Raw genomic sequence first — 18,679 nt, forward strand, 5'->3', positions numbered from 1 at the left:
CACCCTTCTATAAAACATTCTCAGATGGAGTTTTTAAAATGCAATTGTTCTCATTCTTTCTACTGCAAGAGATCTTCCAAACTAACTCAATGCTTTATAGACAGTGATTTGCAGAGAACGGTATAAATGTATACTAGGCAAGCCTGGAGCCCCACTCTACCCTTCTTTAGCGAAACATTAACTATGAGTGTTTTACTAACCACATTTCAACAATAAATTCTATTATTTCAGTGTTATCTGCTGCCTTCATACTGAAAATATAATAGTAAAGTCAGATTCCTCCTTACTAAAAATATCCTAGAGAGGAGCTCTGGATTTCTTTCCATCCAAACAGATGCTACATAAAAAAAACTTTAATAGCCTCCAAATTTTGAAGCAGTCCTTAGAAACCTGAAAATTTTCCTTCATGTTTGACTCTAATATATCCCTCATCAATTCTCAGCGCAAATATTTGCTTCCACCAGTTCAGAGATCCAACTTCCTAGCTATTTCCCTGTCACTGATTAATAATCCATTACATGCCTTGAGTCAATTTTGTGAGGCTGGAGTGCAGGCACCACTTTGCTGATGATACTTTAAATTATTTTCGGAACTGTCCCTGTTATTCCAGCCTCCTTAGTTGTTGCTAGAGGTTCATCACACATGCACAGGAAGGGCCAGTGGAAACAGTGTCAGGCTGGACTCTAGAGGGCATGGAATGCACACTATGTCAAGGAAGCTCGCTCGATGACCTTAGGCTGCCGTCTCAGCCTAACTTCCTGCCAGGATAAAATGAGGTGAGATGCTGCAAGCTGCTTTGGGGAGCAAAGCTGGGTATAAATTTACATAAATGTTTTTGGGGTTTATATATTCCCTCATTAACACCCCGCCAGCAAACACGCACAATCTTGGAAGGCATTAAAGCCTCTGAGGCCGCATTGCCTGGAGCATACAGGCAATATGCCGCCAACGGGTTACCCTTGCAAAAAACAGCAAAGGCGAAAGGACCGGGGGGGGGGGGGCTCGGACTCGGTCCCGGTCCCGTTGGCCTGTCGTTGCTGCCAAGGCCGCCAAGGCCTCCACCTGTGAAAAACCCCGCAGCCCCCCGCAGCAAGGAGGAGCGCGTCTGGCAGAGTCGGGGCGGAGAACGTTTCTTGGCACCCGAGCCCTCCTCGGCAATCCGCCCGCCCGCCCGCGCGAGACGAGACGACGCTGCTAATCAACAGCGATAAACAAAAGCTGGCGAACAGCGAGCCACGCGCCGGCTCCTTTCCCGCCCGGGGCAGCGACGAGAGGCGGGAACCCCGCGGGCTGCTTCGGCCGCGCTCAGGGGAAGGGGAGGCGCTCCGGGCCCAGGGCGGGTTTCTGCTCCGAGCGCCGCCCAAACCCAGTGGGGAGCTGCGCCCTCAACCTGGAGGCCTGAGGCAGGCAAGCAAGCAAGCGGGGCCCGCAGCTCCGAGCTTCCCCCTGGGCCTCTGCTGCTGCCACGGGAGCCTCGCTCGTGCAAGCCTTTTAAAAAAGAAGGCCGCCAAGATCTCCTGGGCGGAAGGCATGGAGAAAGCGAGCCCCGACGCGGACGGGCACTACAGGGAGTGGGCACTGACTTGACCGCCTTCAACCCGGAAATCCGTTGGACTTCCTTCCCAAGAAATGACTGCCGCCCTCTATTTTGTGCCTCCTCATGTCTGGCACCCTACTGAGGAACTGCCCCATAGCCGAATTTCCCACTGTCTCCTTGCCCCAAGTCCCACCAGTGGCCTTCCCTCTCTCACCTAGGCTGTCAGGACTTCTGTGATTTCTTTTTTTAAACAGTATCCCCATAAATTTGTTTGTTCCCTATAAGAGTACACCAACATGTATACGGCGGGCTTGTCTGAGCACTCAGCTTACATTTCAAAAACTAACCTCGTCCATTGCGGAGAGAGCCTTCCTGCTTGCATCTCTGCAACACAAAGGGCCGCTAGGGACCCTTTTAAAAGAAAGCTGAGAGTTCAGTGAACTTGGTACACATATTGGAATAATACTATATCAAAGAAGAAGAACTGGTTTTTACACCTGACTTTTCACTACCCGAAGAAGTTTCAGAGTGGCTTACAATCACCTTCGCTTCCACACCTCACAACAGACACCCTGTAAGGTAGGTGGAGCTGGGAGTGCTCGGACAGGACTACTCTGTGAGAACAGCTCTAAGCAAGCTGTGACTAGCCTAAGGTCACCCAGCTGGCTGCATGTGGAGGGTGCTAGACTAGGGGCAGGGTTGGAAGAACTCTGGAATGGGTTGGAAGAACTCTTCTTCACTCAGGGAGACTCAAGGCAGAGTGGGGATTTGAACTTGCATCTCTTCCATCCTATTCCATTGTTCTTACCTTTACTCTTTATTCTGTCACGTTAGAATCCAGGTGCTTGAGGTCCCATTGATGTATCCATCTGTATTTGTCAAGAGTAGCAACAAGGAAAAACTGGGCTTTGCAAACATTAAGCTGAACACAGATCATTCAGTGGCATCCACTGATGGCTTTATATATCTTTGCCTTTCCAGTCAATTTTAGCAACCGTATAATAACTCATAGCCATGCTTTGTCATGGAGAGTTGGAGGATAAATAGGATGGAAATTTGTACTTAATATTTTGGGGGAGATTAACTCAGGGTGTGTATGGAGGGGTGGATGGTGGTTACTCTGTGATGAAGAAGAAGTAATTCTGCAATTTCTCAAGAGCTTCTCCCCCTTTTATTGTTAATTCATATGGTTTTTAATTAGAACTCTTGCCTAAACCTAGTCTTGTTCATGACCAGGACATTACTTCATAGGCAGGTGAGACTTCTGTGTAGTGATGGCATGAAGGACCTTATTATCCTTCCTACAACTCACTTATTTTTTTCAGTAAGTTAATTTTTATCCTGTTCAGAGCTCAGGGTAGTGTACTTGGATCTCCCCTCCTCCATGTTATCCTTACAACCACCCCACAGGGTATATTAAGGTGAGAGAGATTGACTGATTCCAGATCGTTGAGAAAATGTTGTGGCAAGGAATGACTCAAACCCAGGTCTCCCCAGCTTGCTTACAACTATGCTATACCACATGGGGTATGTTTCCCACACTCACCCGTACATGCACATGCACACACTGACTTTAGAGCTATCTGACTGATCCTGAAATGGAACACTGGTGCTTCTGGGCAAACGACAGGAGCAGAGACCAGTTAAAATGCTGTTGGTGTTGGAATATTCAGACCACCTCTGTAATATTGAAATGAGCTTTTAAAAAGAAAGATTGTGGGACTCCCCACCACTAACATTTTTAATTATGATTTCATTGCTTCTCAGCATGCAAAATTGTTATAAGGTGGGACTTTCCAGGCATGGATGTAAGAGGTGGGTCACAATTCACCTGCTTACAAGTTTGTGGGAAAGGCAGGCAAGAAATACCATAAAAGAATGTCACTGCAATTCAAATTAGACATATAAACTTTGATAGGAATCTCATTTGGGACTAGACTCTTGAATGCCACAATGAAAGTGGTTGTAAAGTTAAACAAATATTTATTTTTATTTATTATATTTTACACTCTGCTTTATTCCCCAATGCAACTTGCAACACCATTCACCTCTTTTCCATTGTATCCTCACAACAACAACCCTTTGATGCAGGTTAGGCTCAAGGTCAGCCAGAGAGCCTCCATGGTAATGTGGCGATTTGAATCCAGGTGTCCTAGAATTGGTTTTCTTACTTGAAAAAGTGGTGGTGGAGACTCCGCAGCCATAGAGTGACAGCAAATCTGATCAAACCACAAATTCAGCAAGTCGACTGAACACTACCTGAAATCTCTCACGGTCTTCAATCTTTCTGGATCTAGGACCCCCCCCCCACACACACACACACCACCCATTCTCCACAGATGACAGCTTCCTAACCACTGAACTAAGTGTGGAGTGGGAGGCCACGGGGCACTGCTGTCATGTGACAGGAAGAGAAAGCAATAGTCTCTGAGCCTGACTGTACTACAAAGGAATGATCTTTGCTGCTGAATGAACTCAGTTGCTCTGCTGTTCTCAGGGTGAGTGCAAAGGGAGGCAAGAGGCATGATGCCCTATTCTCTCAGTCTGTACAGTAGCAACAGCAAGTCCTTCCAAAAGGCAGCAAAATGATTTCATGACATTGCCCCCAATGTCAAAAACTGACAGAGAGAAGCTTCTTCCAAAAATCACAACAGTTATGTGCATAAAACCGCAGACATGTACATAGGATATGAGAATCATTTATTTTATTTTGGATTTCTGTTTCTCCGTGTTTCTCCTTACAAGGGGTTTTATCACAGGTTGACAACTTCTGTTCTCAAGGTGCAAGACAGCCAGAGGGATACAGAGGTAGAGTGTGGACAAGGATCTAGAAGACCCAGGTTCGAATCCCCAGTCTGTCATGGAAGCTTGCTAGGTGAACTTGGGCCAGTGTCTCAGCCTGACATAACTTGCAGGATTGTTGTGACGGTAAAATGGAAGAGAGAACAACGTAAGCTCTGGGTTCTCAGATGAGAGAGAGGCAAACTGTAAATGAAATAAATCCATCTCTTTCTGGCTTCTTCTTCCTCTTGGGAACAAATAGGAGACAAGCACGTAACAGTCATTTTGTCCTGCCGCTTTCCCCAGATCAAAACATAAATGATTGCACTCTTCCAGAACATAAAGCCTTCCAGTCAAACTCAAAACAAAATGTGCCTCTTCTTTCTAGCTTTCCTGCAGGTCAAATCTGCACCATCAGATTTCGGCATGGGTTTCAATTGTCATTGATTTTGATTGCGTAATCGTTAACCAGAACTTTGTTCCTCGTACAGAAGCACCCTTCTTCACAAAGTCTGCCAGCTGCCTCTCATGTCAGCATTATTACAGTGAAATGTTTCCTTATGTTATTAGCTGCTGGACAGCTACAGGGAATCTGTTCTGTTTTAAAAGGTCTAAGAATATCTGTCTTAGAAGTGAGGTTTTTGTTTGTTTGTTTTTTAATGCAAGTTGCTTGATTGATCTGTCAGACCAAACGAAGGTAGTGTGCCTTCTGAAAGCCAAACTGATTTTTAAAACGTTTCAATGATGCAAACAATTTGTGTCCCAACATTGTGGAGTAATGACTTCTGCTGGTGGGTTCATGGAGCAAAAACAAAAGGATCCTCTTTGGTCCCTCAAAAATTCATTGTAGTAAAAGCTCTTGACTTCTAGCCCACAAGTGCGTATGTTTTGACAAATCAACAAACCCTTGAGGGGCTGCACTCAGTGCAGTTGCTAAGCCATCAGAAAGGCTTATTACGATCAGAAGAAGGGCCAGACAGGGCCAGAACTACTTGTAGGAAGCAGCCTTCAGGGCATGAGTCCTGTTCCGGTACCCAAACTGTGTAGGGTTCAGTGTAGGGAGGAATGCAGCCACCCACAAAACAGCGACCACAGGATTGCGGCCACGCATGAAATGTTTTGGGGTTCCAAGTAATACCTCCTCCTATGGTGGAGATAATTGTTTCCAGAGGGGTTCTCTCTGCAGACATCCTGGGTTCTTCTGCCCCCACCCCCCACCCTGGGGGGAAACAAAGAGTAGCTCTTTGGGAGAAGAAAGGAGCTGGAACGACAGGGGTGGGTATCTCAGATGAACACACGAAGCTGCCTGATCCAGAACTAGACTATGGATCCCTCAAAATCGTCACTCAGAGAGAAAGCTACCTCTCCAGGGTCTCAAGCAGAGGTCTTTGGCATGACTTGTTACCTAACTGGAGGGGCTGGAAATTGAAGCTGGGAACTTCGGTATGAGTCACAGCTCTTGCCTGAAGGGAGACCTGGGCTCAAAGGGATGCGGGGGGGGGGGGGGGATCAGGACCTCTCGCATCCCCCAATGCAGCCTGCTCCGGGCAAGTCCCTTACCGACTATAGCAGGGGCAACTGCAAAGAAGCAGAGAATGATCAGGTCCCATGGAGGGTCATGTACACCCCTCCCCCTCCACAAACCAACATTCGTGTAGAACAAGGAGGCTTTTGCGCCTTGTGGCAGCGAGAAAGGCCACCCAAGTAACTGCCCGCTCTGCTGGCCCTTGAGCGGGCCAACAAGCTCTAGTTCGCTGCAGGATTCTGCAGCAGCTCCCCTGCAGCGCAGGAAGGGAAGGGAGCCCCCTGGCCCAGGATGGCCCGAAGCGAGTCCCTTTGCCCCGGGCCTCCCGCAGCCTTCGCAGCTGTCGGGCGGGCCCGAGCCTCAGGCCGCCGGGAGTGTGCAATGCCAGGGCGGCGTGAGCCCGGCTCTCCCGCGGGTGGCCCTGGGATCTCCTCCCGGCGGCGGCGGCGCGCTCTTGCACGGGGTCTGGCGCGGAAGAGTGGGCGCTGGCCTCCTTCCAGACGGGGTCCCGAGTCTTTGGCCAGAAGCGCCGCCGTCTTCCGGATTCGGGGGTCTCCCCGCTGGAACCCTGGTCTGGGGCCAAAGCCCGCTTCTGACGTTCGCTTCCCAGCGGAGGCGTTTGGGGCTCTCGCCGGCACTCCGGGGCAGGCAGGGGTCCTCGGCAGGCGGCGCCCTTCGCCAGAGGGAGGCTCCGCGGGGCACCGCAAAAATGCCGGGCGGGGGGGGGGTCAGAGGTCCGGCCGAGGAGTCCCTGGAAGCCAGGAGGAGCGCGGCAGCGCCCCCTCGCCGATCCGCTTCTTCTGGCGGCCTCGCAGTGCTGGGACCCCTGCCTTCCGCCCCGGCGCTGGCTCGGGGGGTGGGACCCGACACAGACACCCCAAGGCCGCCGTAAGGAAGCGGCTGCACACGCCTCCTCCCCCCCCCCCGAGGAAAGAGCAGCACGAGCGAGGCAGGCGGCGGCGGGGAGACGTCGTGGTCCTTCGCGACCAGTCTCCGCAGAAAGCCAGGCCGGCATCCTGCGGGAAGGGCTCCCGGCGGATCGGTGGGCAGAGCAAGAGCCGAGTGAGCTGCGTGGCCCCGCAGCCCTGTCTCGCCCACTGCAAAGCTCGCCTTCCCTTGGCGTGGCGCTGCCGGCAAGCCGAGGCGCCCAGACTGTAGCTCGAAAATGCTTTGACGAAGCCCGCCCGAGCCCGAGCCCGTGGTGGCCCAGCAGAGAGCTCCATTTCAGGCCGCGAGGCGGCGCGGGTGGGGTGGGTGGGGGTCCCGTTTTGGAAGGACGATCTCCTCGCGAGGCAAAGAGCGTCAAGGGGTGCGAAAGGTCCCGATCCGGCCCCTTGCCCTCGTTTCCCGCTTGCCGAACACTTCCTCGCGGGCCAGCCGTCGAGGGACCGTCCCTTCCCACGGGTGGAGCCGGCCCGACGCGCACCGATCTCAAGCGAGTGGGTTCCCTGGCGAGGAAACAGGCGCAGGAGTGACGGTGCGAGGCCGGGAAATGCGCACCGCGATCCTTTGTACGCGCCAAACGGCCAGGGCCTGGCTGCGCCACCTGGCACGCCGCCAGTGACCCGCCTGCCGAGGATGGGGGGGGGGGGGACGAAGGCCGGCCCGCATTCGCCGTGCGGCGCGTAAGGGCGCGCGGGCCCCTATGGAGTCCTCGCTTTCTGCCCAGCCGTCCCGGGCGGATGGAGGCGGCGGTGGCTTGGGCAGGCGCCTCCCTTCCTCCTCCGCGTCGCCGGAGAGTTTCACTTCTTTTTCCTGCCCAACGCACGCCAGACAACAGCTCTGAGTGGGCAGCCGGGTGGGTCGGAAGCAGCAGGACCAAGTCGGAGTCCAGGGGCGGCTAGGAGTTCCCTGCAGGATGTGACCGGGGCTGTGCGCACGCCCTTCCTGATACACGGAAATAGCAGGGACCAGGTCATACTTGCGAGCAGTAAATTAACATACAGCAGAACGAAAATGTTGAGCAGATTCCAGAGCCAAACAGGAGCAACAAGGTCAGTCGATAATAGTTACCGTTTGTTTGGGCTCGATTCCAGGGATTAACGAAATGAAGGAAAGAGATGTGTCAAACTGGGCAGGCGGGTCTTTCGTCGGGGAATCCTGCCAGAGGCCCGGGGAAAGGGTCTCCCTCCATTGCTCTCAGCATCCCACAACGAAAGAAAAATCTGCCCATTTTGACACATCGGGGGCCTTCGCGACGTTATCCGCCGGAATCGGAGCCAAACAAACGGTAACTTTTATCAACTCAACTCCTTGCTCCTGTTCGCCTCTGGAATCCGCTAAACATTCTCGTGAGGCTCCATGCTCATTTACTGCTCGCACTTTACCTCTGTGTATGGAAGGGTCACTCTCATCTCCATCCCATCTCCATGTCTCTAAGGCAGGCCTCAAGGGGGCTCCGGGCCTCCACTCCCTTTCCCACGCCAGAAAAGTCTGTGCCGGAGCAGCGCTGGGCAGCGGCGTCGGAGCCCGTGGCCAGGAGAGCGGCTCTCCTTGGGTCGTCGAGAGTACGCACACAGATCCGCCTGGAGAACCGTCCCTGAGGCCTGGATTGGCGCAATGGCGGCGAGAGGCCCCCGAGCAGCGGCAGGAGCCCTGGCGTGTGCCGGGCGCGGTGCAGTCGGCGCGCTCGGGGGGGGGGGGGGAAGGGGACCGAGACGCAGGCTTCGAAGGGCCCCCGACCTGCTCGGGGAAGGCGACACTGTGAGGCTGTGAGCCGCCCCACCTGCTGCGGGCCGGCCTCCAGAGAGAAGGGCGAATCCAGCGGGGAAGGCTTCTCTTCTCCCCTGCCCCATCCCGCCTTCGGCAGATTCCCTCTTGTGACCGAGACGCGCCCGAAGGATGGGGCGGGGGGGGGGGAGGGAGGGACGCGGAGCCCCACGGACACTCCGATCCGGAGACTGAGGAGGCGAATCCCATTGCAGGCCATGCGAGGGGCTGCGCCTCCCCCCCCCCCACCACCATTCTGGTTCCGAGGGTCATCAACCATCTCAAGCGGCCGAAGAACGAGCTCAGACCGGACGCACTCTTGCGCTTGGCTTTGTGAGTGTGGAGAACCAGCAGTTGAGGACAACCCGCCCCCCCCCCCCGGCCAGAAGCTCGACTGCCGTTCGGAAACCCTTTAGGCCAGCGAGCCCTTCCCCCTTCCCCCCGCCCAAGCTTCGCGGTCCCCTCCTTCGGCGAGGCGAATACAGGCCTGCGCCGCCCTGGACATGTTTACATAGCCCTTGCCCCCAGTTTCGGAAAGAGAGATTTGTGCTCAATTAGTGGATCATCTCCACGCTCAGAATCAATTGGCCCCGAAAGACTCCCCCCTAATTCACTTCGATGGGTTTTTATTGGGGCCATTCCAGAGCTAAAAGGTGGCAGATTTGGGGGGAGGAGTTGCACGGTTTTGTTTGCTAATACACACACACAAATAATATCGATCAGTGCTTTGTTTTTCCCCAAATTGAGACTAACCACTTTTACAAAATAAATTTAAATCCAAATATTGACTTGCCGCGGGATCTAAAAGTCAGGAGAGCGCTACGCTTCCCTCACACAAAAAGACAACCGCTCTACTGATTTCCCTTGAAATCGACGGAGCTTTCTTCCTTTCCCCCAGCGCCTCTCGAAGTCGACGGAGAATAGGAGTTGCTGGAGAAATTCCCTCGTTCTGTGGACCATTTGGGAACCCCGCATCGCTCAGCATCAACGAGAGGAGAACAGCATCTCCCTCTTCCCTGATTCCAATGCAACGTGGCATTTCGCATCCGTCCGGACTAACTTTTGCACAACTGCAACGAGCTTCTCCTTCGGGCCCTTTGGGCTCCCCACCGCCCTGCCCGCCTCAGCTGGCTGGGATCTGCCTGATCAGTGGTCCTTCCCGGGGACCTCTCGCCCTGGCCACCTTTGCAACTTCGATCTCAACACCTCTCTTTCCGACCAGCGCGGCCTTTCCCTTCGTTTCCAGGCCGCCCGCTCTCTGCCCCGACCACGGCCCCTTCTACGCTCCCCCCCCCCGCCCGGCCACTTGGAGAAGGCCAAGGCCCTGGGCGGCGTCCTTCCAGGCGTGGAAGCGGCGGCCACAAAAGGACGCGGGGAGAAGCCGTGGACGTCCAAAGGGCTGCCTCCGAAGGGGCCCCGAGAGAAGGCGGCGGAGAGCGAGAGGACCCGGGGCAGGAGCCGAGCAGCCAAGCCACGGCGCCAGGTGCGCGCCCAAGGAGGCCGCCGGGGCTGCAATTGACAAGCCGAGTGCCAGTTTCTCTGCGGCACCTTGTTTGCCAACTAGAAGCCCGAAATTGGGCTCTTTTCCCTTCTTCGCAATGACTTCTCTTTCTTTCCTTTGTTTTGTTTTTTTGGTGTGTTTCCTTTTCCTTTCCTTTCCTTTTTTTAAAAAAGAAAAAAGATGATGTCACTTAAAGGCAAACAAGAAAATTGATCTCCAGGTCTCCGCCGCCTGTTTAAACAGATTGGGCATAATAAAAGGGGAGGGGGAGATCAAGGGAAAGAGGGGGAGGGGAGAGCCACCTCCTTCTCTCTGGGCGGGAGGCGAGGGCTCGGGCGCCAATGGAAAGTAGCTGCTCGCTCTTGGGGGTGGGGAGGAAAGAGGGGGGCGCAACTTTTTCCCTTCCCCCTCCTAGTGCCTGTTGGAAGCGAATTGAGCAATTATCTAGTTTACCTTCTCCTCTTGGAAGTTAACGATTGGTGGGATCGTGGCTGCTGCTATTGACCCAACGCTTTCCATTGAGAGAGCAAAAGACGGCGAGAGACGCGAGGAGGAGAGCGAGCGTCCGCCGTCCGAGGAGCGCACAGACGGCGATGGGCCGGCATGAGTCCGCCAGGCTGGGCGCGCCGGTCCCGCGGGCAACGGGCGAGCGGGCGAGGAGGATGCTAGCGGCGGGGGCGCTCAGGATGGCGGCGGGGGCGGCGGCTGCAGCCGCTCGGCCGGAGATGGCGGGTCAGGCAGCCGGGAGGCTGGGAGGCTCCCTCCGGGCAGCTCAGTGACCGGGCGCGCCAGGGGCCGATCCCGCCCGAGAGGCTCGCTCCGAGCCCGCCGGGCCAGCCATGGACAATAGCGGGCCACCGCAGGCGCAGCGTCAACCGCCGCTGCAGCATCACCCCCCGACGGTTGCCAAGGGTTGCCTGAGCGCGCCGCCTCGGAGCAACATGCTGAGCGCCTCCAAGCCGCTGGCCTTCTCCATCGAGAGGATCATGGCCAGGACGGCCCCGGAGCCCAAAGCTCTACCGCTCCTGCCCCACTTCCTGCAGGGCGCGGGGGGCAAGGGCGGCGGCGGGGAGGCGGTCAAGCAGCCCCCGCAGCTCAGCCTGGGGCCTTCCATCCCCTGCATGATCCCCTTCGTGCCGCTGGCCTACGAGCCCCTAGCCAAGGCCGGCTCGGAGGCCAGGAAGCCCGCCCTGGACCCGCCTTCCTCCTCCGCCTCGTCCTCCTCCTCCTCCACGTCGTCCACGTCCAGCTCCTCCGCGGCGGCGGCGGCGGCGGCGTCCCTGGGCTGCGCGCTGAGCCTGAAGCCTCCGGCCGAGCTGGGTTCCTTGCAGCAGCAGCAGCAGCCCCCGCCGCCGCAGCAGCACCACCATCACCACCACTTCAAACTGGTCCGGCCGCGCGTGGTCAACCACTCGTCCTTCCACGCCCTGGGCGCCCTGGGCTACTTCAGCCGGGCCACCGACCCGCCGCCGCCGCCGGCCAGCCTGGGCCTCCACCCGGTGGCCTCTTACTTCCTGGGCCCGCCGTTCTCCGGCCCGGCGCCCACCTTGCAAGCCCCGACGGCGCCTAAGGCCTACCTGGCCGAGAGGAACAAGCTGCAGGCGCTGCCGCCCGGCCCGGACAAGTATCCGCCGCCCGCCTTCAAGGACTTGGCCGCAGCCCAGCTCCACAGCGCCGCCGCCGCCGCCGCCGCCGCCGCCGCCGCTCACCTGCTGGCCGCCGACAAGCTGCCCTTCAAGGGCGTCGCGGGCGACTTCAGCCGCGGCTCGCCCAGCGCCAAGCCCAAGGTCTTCACGTGCGAGGTCTGCGGCAAGGCAAGTGCCCCCCACCCGCCCCCACCTCCACCCCCCGCCGCCACCGCCGGCCCGTCTAACCGCGCCTCTCTCCCCCTTCCCCCTCTCTCCGGCTCTCAAGGTCTTCAACGCGCACTACAACCTCACCCGCCACATGCCGGTGCACACGGGCGCCCGGCCCTTTGTCTGCAAGGTCTGCGGCAAGGGCTTCCGCCAGGCCAGCACCCTCTGCCGGCACAAGATCATCCACACCCAGGTACCCCGCCAGGCGCCTTAGCCCGACGGCCGCGCCGTCCCCTCCGTCTCCCTCGGGGCTTCCTGGACGCGGCCAGGGCCACAGGCAGCCACCGCCTCCGCCGCTCTGGCCTTCCCTCCGCCGGCGGGCTCGGCTCGGCCCGGCCAAGGCGCCAAAGATGCGCGGCACCCCGGGTAGGCTGGCGGCCTGGCTTCCTTCCTTCCTCCCTCCTTCCTTCCTTCCTCCCCCCTTTCTTCCTTCCCTCCAAATCTTTCCTTCAGTGTATTCTCGCCTCCAGCCCTACTCTCCCCACCGTCACCCGCCCTTCCCTTCCCGGCCAGGGCCAGGGTCCTTGGGCGGCAGGCGCGGCGGGCCTCCTGGGGAGTGAGGCCTTCTGAGACCCCCCGCAGCCTGCGTGGGAGCTGAGGCTGGGGCTCCGGCGTCCCATTCGCGGGCAGGGCGGGGGGGGGGGGAAAGCGGGCGGAGGGGGCGCTTGGCTGAGGCCCCCGGGCGCCCAGGGGACGGAGCGAGCCCTGCCGGGGCTGCCCTGCCGCGGGTCCGGCAACCGGCCGTGCGTTTGTTTCCTTTCCCCGTCGGCAGGAGAAGCCCCACAAGTGCAGCCAGTGCGGGAAAGCCTTCAACCGGAGCTCGACCTTGAACACCCACACGCGGATCCACGCCGGCTACAAGCCCTTTGTCTGCGAATTCTGCGGGAAGGGGTTTCACCAAAAAGGTAACCATCGTCGGCGCTTCCTGCCTGCGGGTTCTGGGTCTTGGGTTCAGAACCTGCGCGTCGGTTTTGTTGGCGAAGGTTCAAGACGGTAGGCGCAGCTGTTCGTGGCCGGGGTTCCCGCCATGGTTTTTAATTGTCTCGGATACAAAGGTGGCTGGCGGGATCCGGACCTGAAGAATGCCTGCGCCTACAGGGCAGCCGTCGGAGCACGAGGATTCGGGGTAGAGCCCCGTTGGACGCCTGGGGTTGGGAAGCCGGGAAATATGCGCCGGCTCCGGCTGAAACACGGGTGTAGAAGCAGCGGGGAACTGGACTTTTGTTCCTGGAAAACGCGCATTGCCGTTTGAACCTAATCGACGACTGGGTTTTTGTTAAAATCAAACGCCGTAACGTCCCCTTTGCTGAACTTGTTTAATCGGAAGTAAGCGCGGTAACCTCACCCCCCCCCCCCCCCCGACGAATCTAGAGTCAACCTGTAGATCGGTTTCCAGAAACCCGATTAGGACCAGACTGAATTCAGTCCCTAAAGATTGGCTGCTTTTAGATCTTTTTTCGAGTTCCCCATTTGTTTTTTTAAGTCAAGGGTCTAGGATACCGACAAGGCCCCATGCAGGTTACTAGGAAGCGGTGGGCGTGTGGGTGGCATTTCAGTTTTAAACCAGTTTATCTCAATCCAACATCCCTTCCAGAATACCTTTTCCTGCGGGGCGTAGCACGCTTTCAGAGCGGCGGCCGTGTTTTGACATTCTTCGTGGGAATGGGACCCGATAATCCAATTCCCCCGAGGAAGTCCCGCGAATGCATCCGGCGGACATAACTGCTCGGGGCATAAAACAGATTCCGAATTGCTGTTATTCCGCTGAAATCGCTTTGTGGAATTTTCTCTCCCTCGAATTCACTTTGGATTTCCAGGCAAAAGACCCAGGCAAAGTGTGTGGGGAGGGGGAGCGAGCGCCAGGGCGGCGGCAGGGGTCTCCTTCCGCCCTCCTCACCGCCTTTCTTGTCTTTGCAAACCCCCCCCCCTTTCCAGGCAACTACAAGAACCACAAGCTGACGCACAGCGGCGAGAAGCAGTTCAAGTGCAATATCTGCAACAAGGCCTTCCACCAGGTGTACAACCTGACCTTCCACATGCACACCCACAACGACAAGAAGCCCTTCACCTGCCCCACCTGCGGCAAAGGCTTCTGCAGGAACTTTGACCTCAAGAAACACGTCCGTAAACTGCACGACACCGGCGGCGGCGGCGTCCCTCCTTTGGGCCTGCCTCGAACCTCCGGCGAGCCGGACCCGCCGCCGCAGCTGCTCCACCGCCCTTGAGCCGCCCCGACGGCGCTCCTGCGGCTGCAGGTTCTTCCCAAGCGGAGCCTCGCGCTCTCCCAAGCCGCCCTGCTTGCCGGGACTGCCGCAGAGAGGCAACGAAGAAGGGGGCCTGAGGGACAAGGACAACACCCCCCTCCCCCCCCCAAAAAAACCCAGGCATTCCCGGGTTGTATTTATTGAGCTGGCTACAGGGGCGGGGGCGCTCCTGTCTGGAAGCTGCCCAGCGTTGCCAGATCCTCACGTTTCAAAAAAGAAAGCCGAGAAAGGGCCCCTCTTCTGTCCCGTTCCTAAAGCCTCTGGATCCGGCGGGACTGTCCCTCTGGCCCGGAAGATCACTGCAGGATTGGAGCAGTCTCGGGCATGTCTGGATGTGCGCCTGTGCCTGAGTGCGCCAGTGCTGCGACTCGGCAGCCCGAAATCCTGGGCTGTTTCGCCGTCCGAAGGCGCCTCCTCCTTCCAGAGACCACCTCGGAGTGCAGAAGGGCCGGACCCTGATCCCTGCCCGCGAAAGGAATTGTGCGCAGCGTTCCAGTATTGCGCCTGAGCATCGCTCAGGCGACACTACAAACTAAAGCGCATTTGGGGATTTGGTGCTCAAGCGGAGCCGACTGCGGCTGACGATGGGTTTGTTTCGCATCCCCGGAGAGGGAGGAGGCAGAAGCCCTCCCGAAGACGGCCTGGCTCCGTCTCTAATGCGCAGAGCCCCCCCCCCCCGCCCGCCCGCCCCCTTGAAGGGGATCTCCTTCCTTTGGCTCGAGGGCAAGCCCCAGGTCCCCTTGGGATCTTCCGCTCATTCCTCCCAAAGAGGCAGCTGCGGAGAACGGGACCGACTTCGCCTTGGAGAGCTGTTTTTCCAAGGCCAAGGCCTAGCCTCAGGAAACCGGAATGGCCTGGAATCGCTCTCCTTTGGAAGGCCGCCCCCCTTCCCTATATCTGGGAAGGCCTCTTCCCTCCTGTTTGACTGGGGCCCCCTTGGGCCCTCCCCTCGACGTCGCCAATGGGAAGCGAGCGAGAGTCTTGCTCGAAAATCGGCCGAGGCTGGATTTGTCTGGGGCGGGGGGGCGGAGAGGCCCTGGCGCCTTATAATCGACACCCCCGCTGGGGGTGGGGCTGGGGGTGGGGGTGTGCCTGTGGTTCCGTCCCGGTCGGGTCCCCTGGACACGCAGACTGTCCTTCCTGCAGTCGCGTGTGAACGGGGCTCCTTCAGGTCTCCGGGCAAGTGGGCCCGCAGCGGCCCTGTGGATCTGGCAACCCTGCGGCAGCTCCCACTCGCCTTCCTGGACTGTACATACGACCCTCCTTCTCGCCCTTCCCCGCCCGGCCCCGCGCCTGGACTGGCTTGGCCTGCTGGTCGGTTCTGTGAAGCCCTCGAACTCGCCCCCCCCCCGCCGCATCTTGCCCCCCTCCTTCTCGGCCCATCCGGGCTCGTGTGGAGGGGACTGGGGCTCGCAGGAACGGACTGGCAATTTCCCCTTGTATTTTTTAAAAAATATTATTATAATTATTATTATTGCACGCGCAAAAACAACCAACCAACCAACCCTGGATGAACTTTGTGGATGTGGTGGGAGATAAAAGGCTGGGCCGGGCGGGGGCTCCGGGAGGGCTGCACGAGAGGACGGAGCTGTCAATGGGCTGCCGGCGTCGGTCTGCGGCCTCTCGGGAGGAAGGCGGATCCCTGCGCGCAGGGAGTGGCCGAGGGGCTCCCCGCTCTTGGCCGACGGCGGCGTGGCTTGCAGCCCTCCCAGAGAGAAGGAGCGAAGGGGACGCCCTGGGTGGGCCAGAGGCGGCCTGCAAAACAGAGGGAGAGGGGACGGGACCGACCGCCAGCAGCCCGGGAAAGTGGGAGCGGGGGACGGGGAGGCGGTGGACGGCGCTGGCTGGCCCTCGGCTGTAACCCCCCTTAGCCCCGGCTCCCTGGGCCCTCCTGCCGCCAGAGAGGCCGTCGGGGATGGGGACGCTAGCGCGTTTTGGGGTGCTGCTCGTGACACTCCCCCCCCCCCCGCGGCGTTCTGGAGAAACGAGCATCGTTTTTCTTAAAACAATGCCCATCCATGTCCTTCATGCTGCCTCCCCAGGAAAAACACCATTTTTTTCAAGAAAGGAGACCTGACTTTTCTTAGAGAAGCGCCCTTACCACTGGTCCTTGGGAAGCAAAGAGCCTGCCGACCTCTTCAGGCCCGACCCTGGCATCAGTGGGCTCCTCAGAAGAACCAGAGGTGGCATTTAAAAAAAAATCGAAACCTTGTGCTTGTGTGTGTATGTGTGCGAGTGTGTAGGAACACCTTTGTCTACACAGCAGTTCACTGGGTGGAGCAGAATTCAAACCCGATCCCAGGCCTGTGGCAGAGTGATCCTAAACAGGGTTCCTTGGGATTTATTCAGCGGGCTGACTCCCAGGGAAAGGCTCTGAGGACTGCAGGGGCCCTTGAATGGAGGCCTAGCTTGAACATCTCAGGGGGGCTGAGCCTTTCACCCTCCGCAAAAGCTACTGCCTCACCCAGCGCAAAGGGATGCAGGGCAACTGGCAGGGGCTCATGGGAATTGTAGTCCATGGACATCTGGAGGGCCGCAGTTTGACTACCCCTGGTCTAAATGGCCATCGAGGAACACATGAGCTGAGTCCCTGATGAGGACATGGGGCGGGGGGGGGGGAGGACGACACACGGTAAGGGCCGGGGCAGCGGAGGAAAGCAGCCAAGAACCTGGAGGGGTTTTTGTGGGGTGGGCGGGTGGTGGGTTGAGGGCAATGGTGCCCTGCTGTGCATTTCCCAAAGAGTTCTCAGCTAGGCCCTTGGTGGAGGTCACCCTTGGCCGTGGGGTGGTGGAGAGGCTGCGGCTGGCCCCAGGCAGCCCGTTGGAGCAGTGGACCATCCTCCTTGGATGCGCTGTAGTCCTCAGCATCTTCTTCCCTACACCACTTCCCAATCTCTCCACTTCCAGGGTGGGAAACTGGTCCTCTTCCCGTGCCTAGAACCATGGCAGAAGTTCAACGAGTGGAGTCCTTCAGGATGGAGCAGGGATTTCAAGGAGGAAAAAGCTTCAACATTGGAATGGGGCAGGACTCTTGAACTGTGCCAACAACCTCTCCGGCTGTGCTCCTTCCTTGCTCTGGTCATAGCTGGTTGCTTTACTGGTGCGGCAGAGTGGCTGGCTGAAGAGAAGTTTTGTGCTCACCCCTGGCAGTGGCAGGGCAGCTGAGCACTGCAGGTCATCCCATGGGGATCCTGACCAGCCCTCCCTGTGCCACTGCACGAGGTGCCCTGGCCACGGCCTGGGTTTCACCAGTTCAGTTGGCAAGGGTCCCAACTGGGGAGGAGGAGGGTGGTGCAGGGACAGGAGGACTGGGGCACAAGTTCCTCCCCTCCCCCCTTAGGACTAGTTGAAGGGATGGGGTGGGGTGGGTGGCCCATTCAGCCCAGTCGCCTGGCTCAGCAGAAGGCCAGTCTTCATGGAGCCCCACTGGGCATTTGTGCCCAGGGTCTTTTGAAAGGTGGCCCACCTAATGTGGAGTGGGTTCTTTCCCCAAATAAGCAGACCGTTCACACTGTCAGAACAGCCTAAAATGTATGTGTGTGTATGTGTGTATATTGGGGAGGAGAGAATCTGCTAGAAACCAAAAATAGCAGAAAATAGTTTTTTAAAATATGGAAACAATATGTTATTAAGTCAGAATCCCAATACTTTTTTGCACTGATTTTATTTTTGGCCCCAACCTGAAGGAAAAAACCCCCACTAATGAGCGAAGGCTATTTGCCAGGCCATATTTCAGAATGAGAACACCAACTACTTCTCCTGGACACCTGCTCCCAAGGAGCCTTTGGCCATAGAATCTGAAGGATACTTTCCCTATACAGTCGAGCTGCAAAGAGTAGCTCTGTTGAAGTTGTCCCCACAAGGCTGCCACTCCCAACGGAGGTGGTAGGTGGCGTTTCTCTGCAGGCTGAAATATCCTCTAGCTCAGGGGTAGTCAACCTGTGGTCCTCCAGATGTCCATGGACTACAATTCCCATGAGCCCCTGCCAGCAAATGCTGGTAGGGGCTCATGGGAATTGTAGTCCATGGACATCTGGAGGACCACAGGTTGACTACACCTGCTCTAGCTAAATGGAAATAAAAGTTTCCCTTTTTTCTAGAAAGGAAAGGCAGTTATTCAGTTTGGGGGCACTGAATATTTTTCTTGAACAAGAAAGGGATGGAAACCAGCCTCCAAAAGCCAGAATTCTCTGTGAATGCCCGGACAGCCTCACTGTTTCTTCAGAGCTTTCCATTTTTCAGACCAAGCCGTGAGACTGAACATCGTTCTTTCTGTTTGGGGAGGGAGGGAGGGGCTGTGGCTCAATGGTAGAGCATTTGCTTGGCACAGGAGAACATACGACTGAGGACAATATCAACACTAAGGACTGCTTCCTAAGCCCTCATTTGAGACACACTATTGAGCAGGTTTCTCTCTGGCAGGAAAGTATTTCTAGGCTATGTCTGGATTCATGTTTCTGGAACTGATCTCCAGTATTGGATTGAAATCTCACATCACTACTTATT

The 18,679-nt window shown here is 57.2% G+C and overlaps 1 protein-coding gene across 1 annotated transcript; it reads left to right on the forward strand.

The window, feature by feature from the left end:
- Positions 1 to 10,466: 10,466 nt before the first annotated feature.
- Positions 10,467 to 15,650, forward strand: FEZF1 (FEZ family zinc finger 1). The gene is made up of 4 exons (XM_077338385.1): positions 10,467 to 11,867; positions 11,968 to 12,102; positions 12,682 to 12,814; positions 13,845 to 15,650. The coding sequence occupies exons 1-4, from the start codon at positions 10,893 to 10,895 to the stop codon at positions 14,132 to 14,134; spliced, it is 1,533 nt and encodes a 510-aa protein (XP_077194500.1). The 5' UTR covers positions 10,467 to 10,892; the 3' UTR covers positions 14,135 to 15,650.
- The last annotated feature ends 3,029 nt before the right edge of the window (positions 15,651 to 18,679 follow it).

This window comes from Paroedura picta, chromosome 5 (assembly GCF_049243985.1).
Source record: "Paroedura picta isolate Pp20150507F chromosome 5, Ppicta_v3.0, whole genome shotgun sequence".
NCBI lineage: Eukaryota > Metazoa > Chordata > Lepidosauria > Squamata > Gekkonidae > Paroedura > Paroedura picta.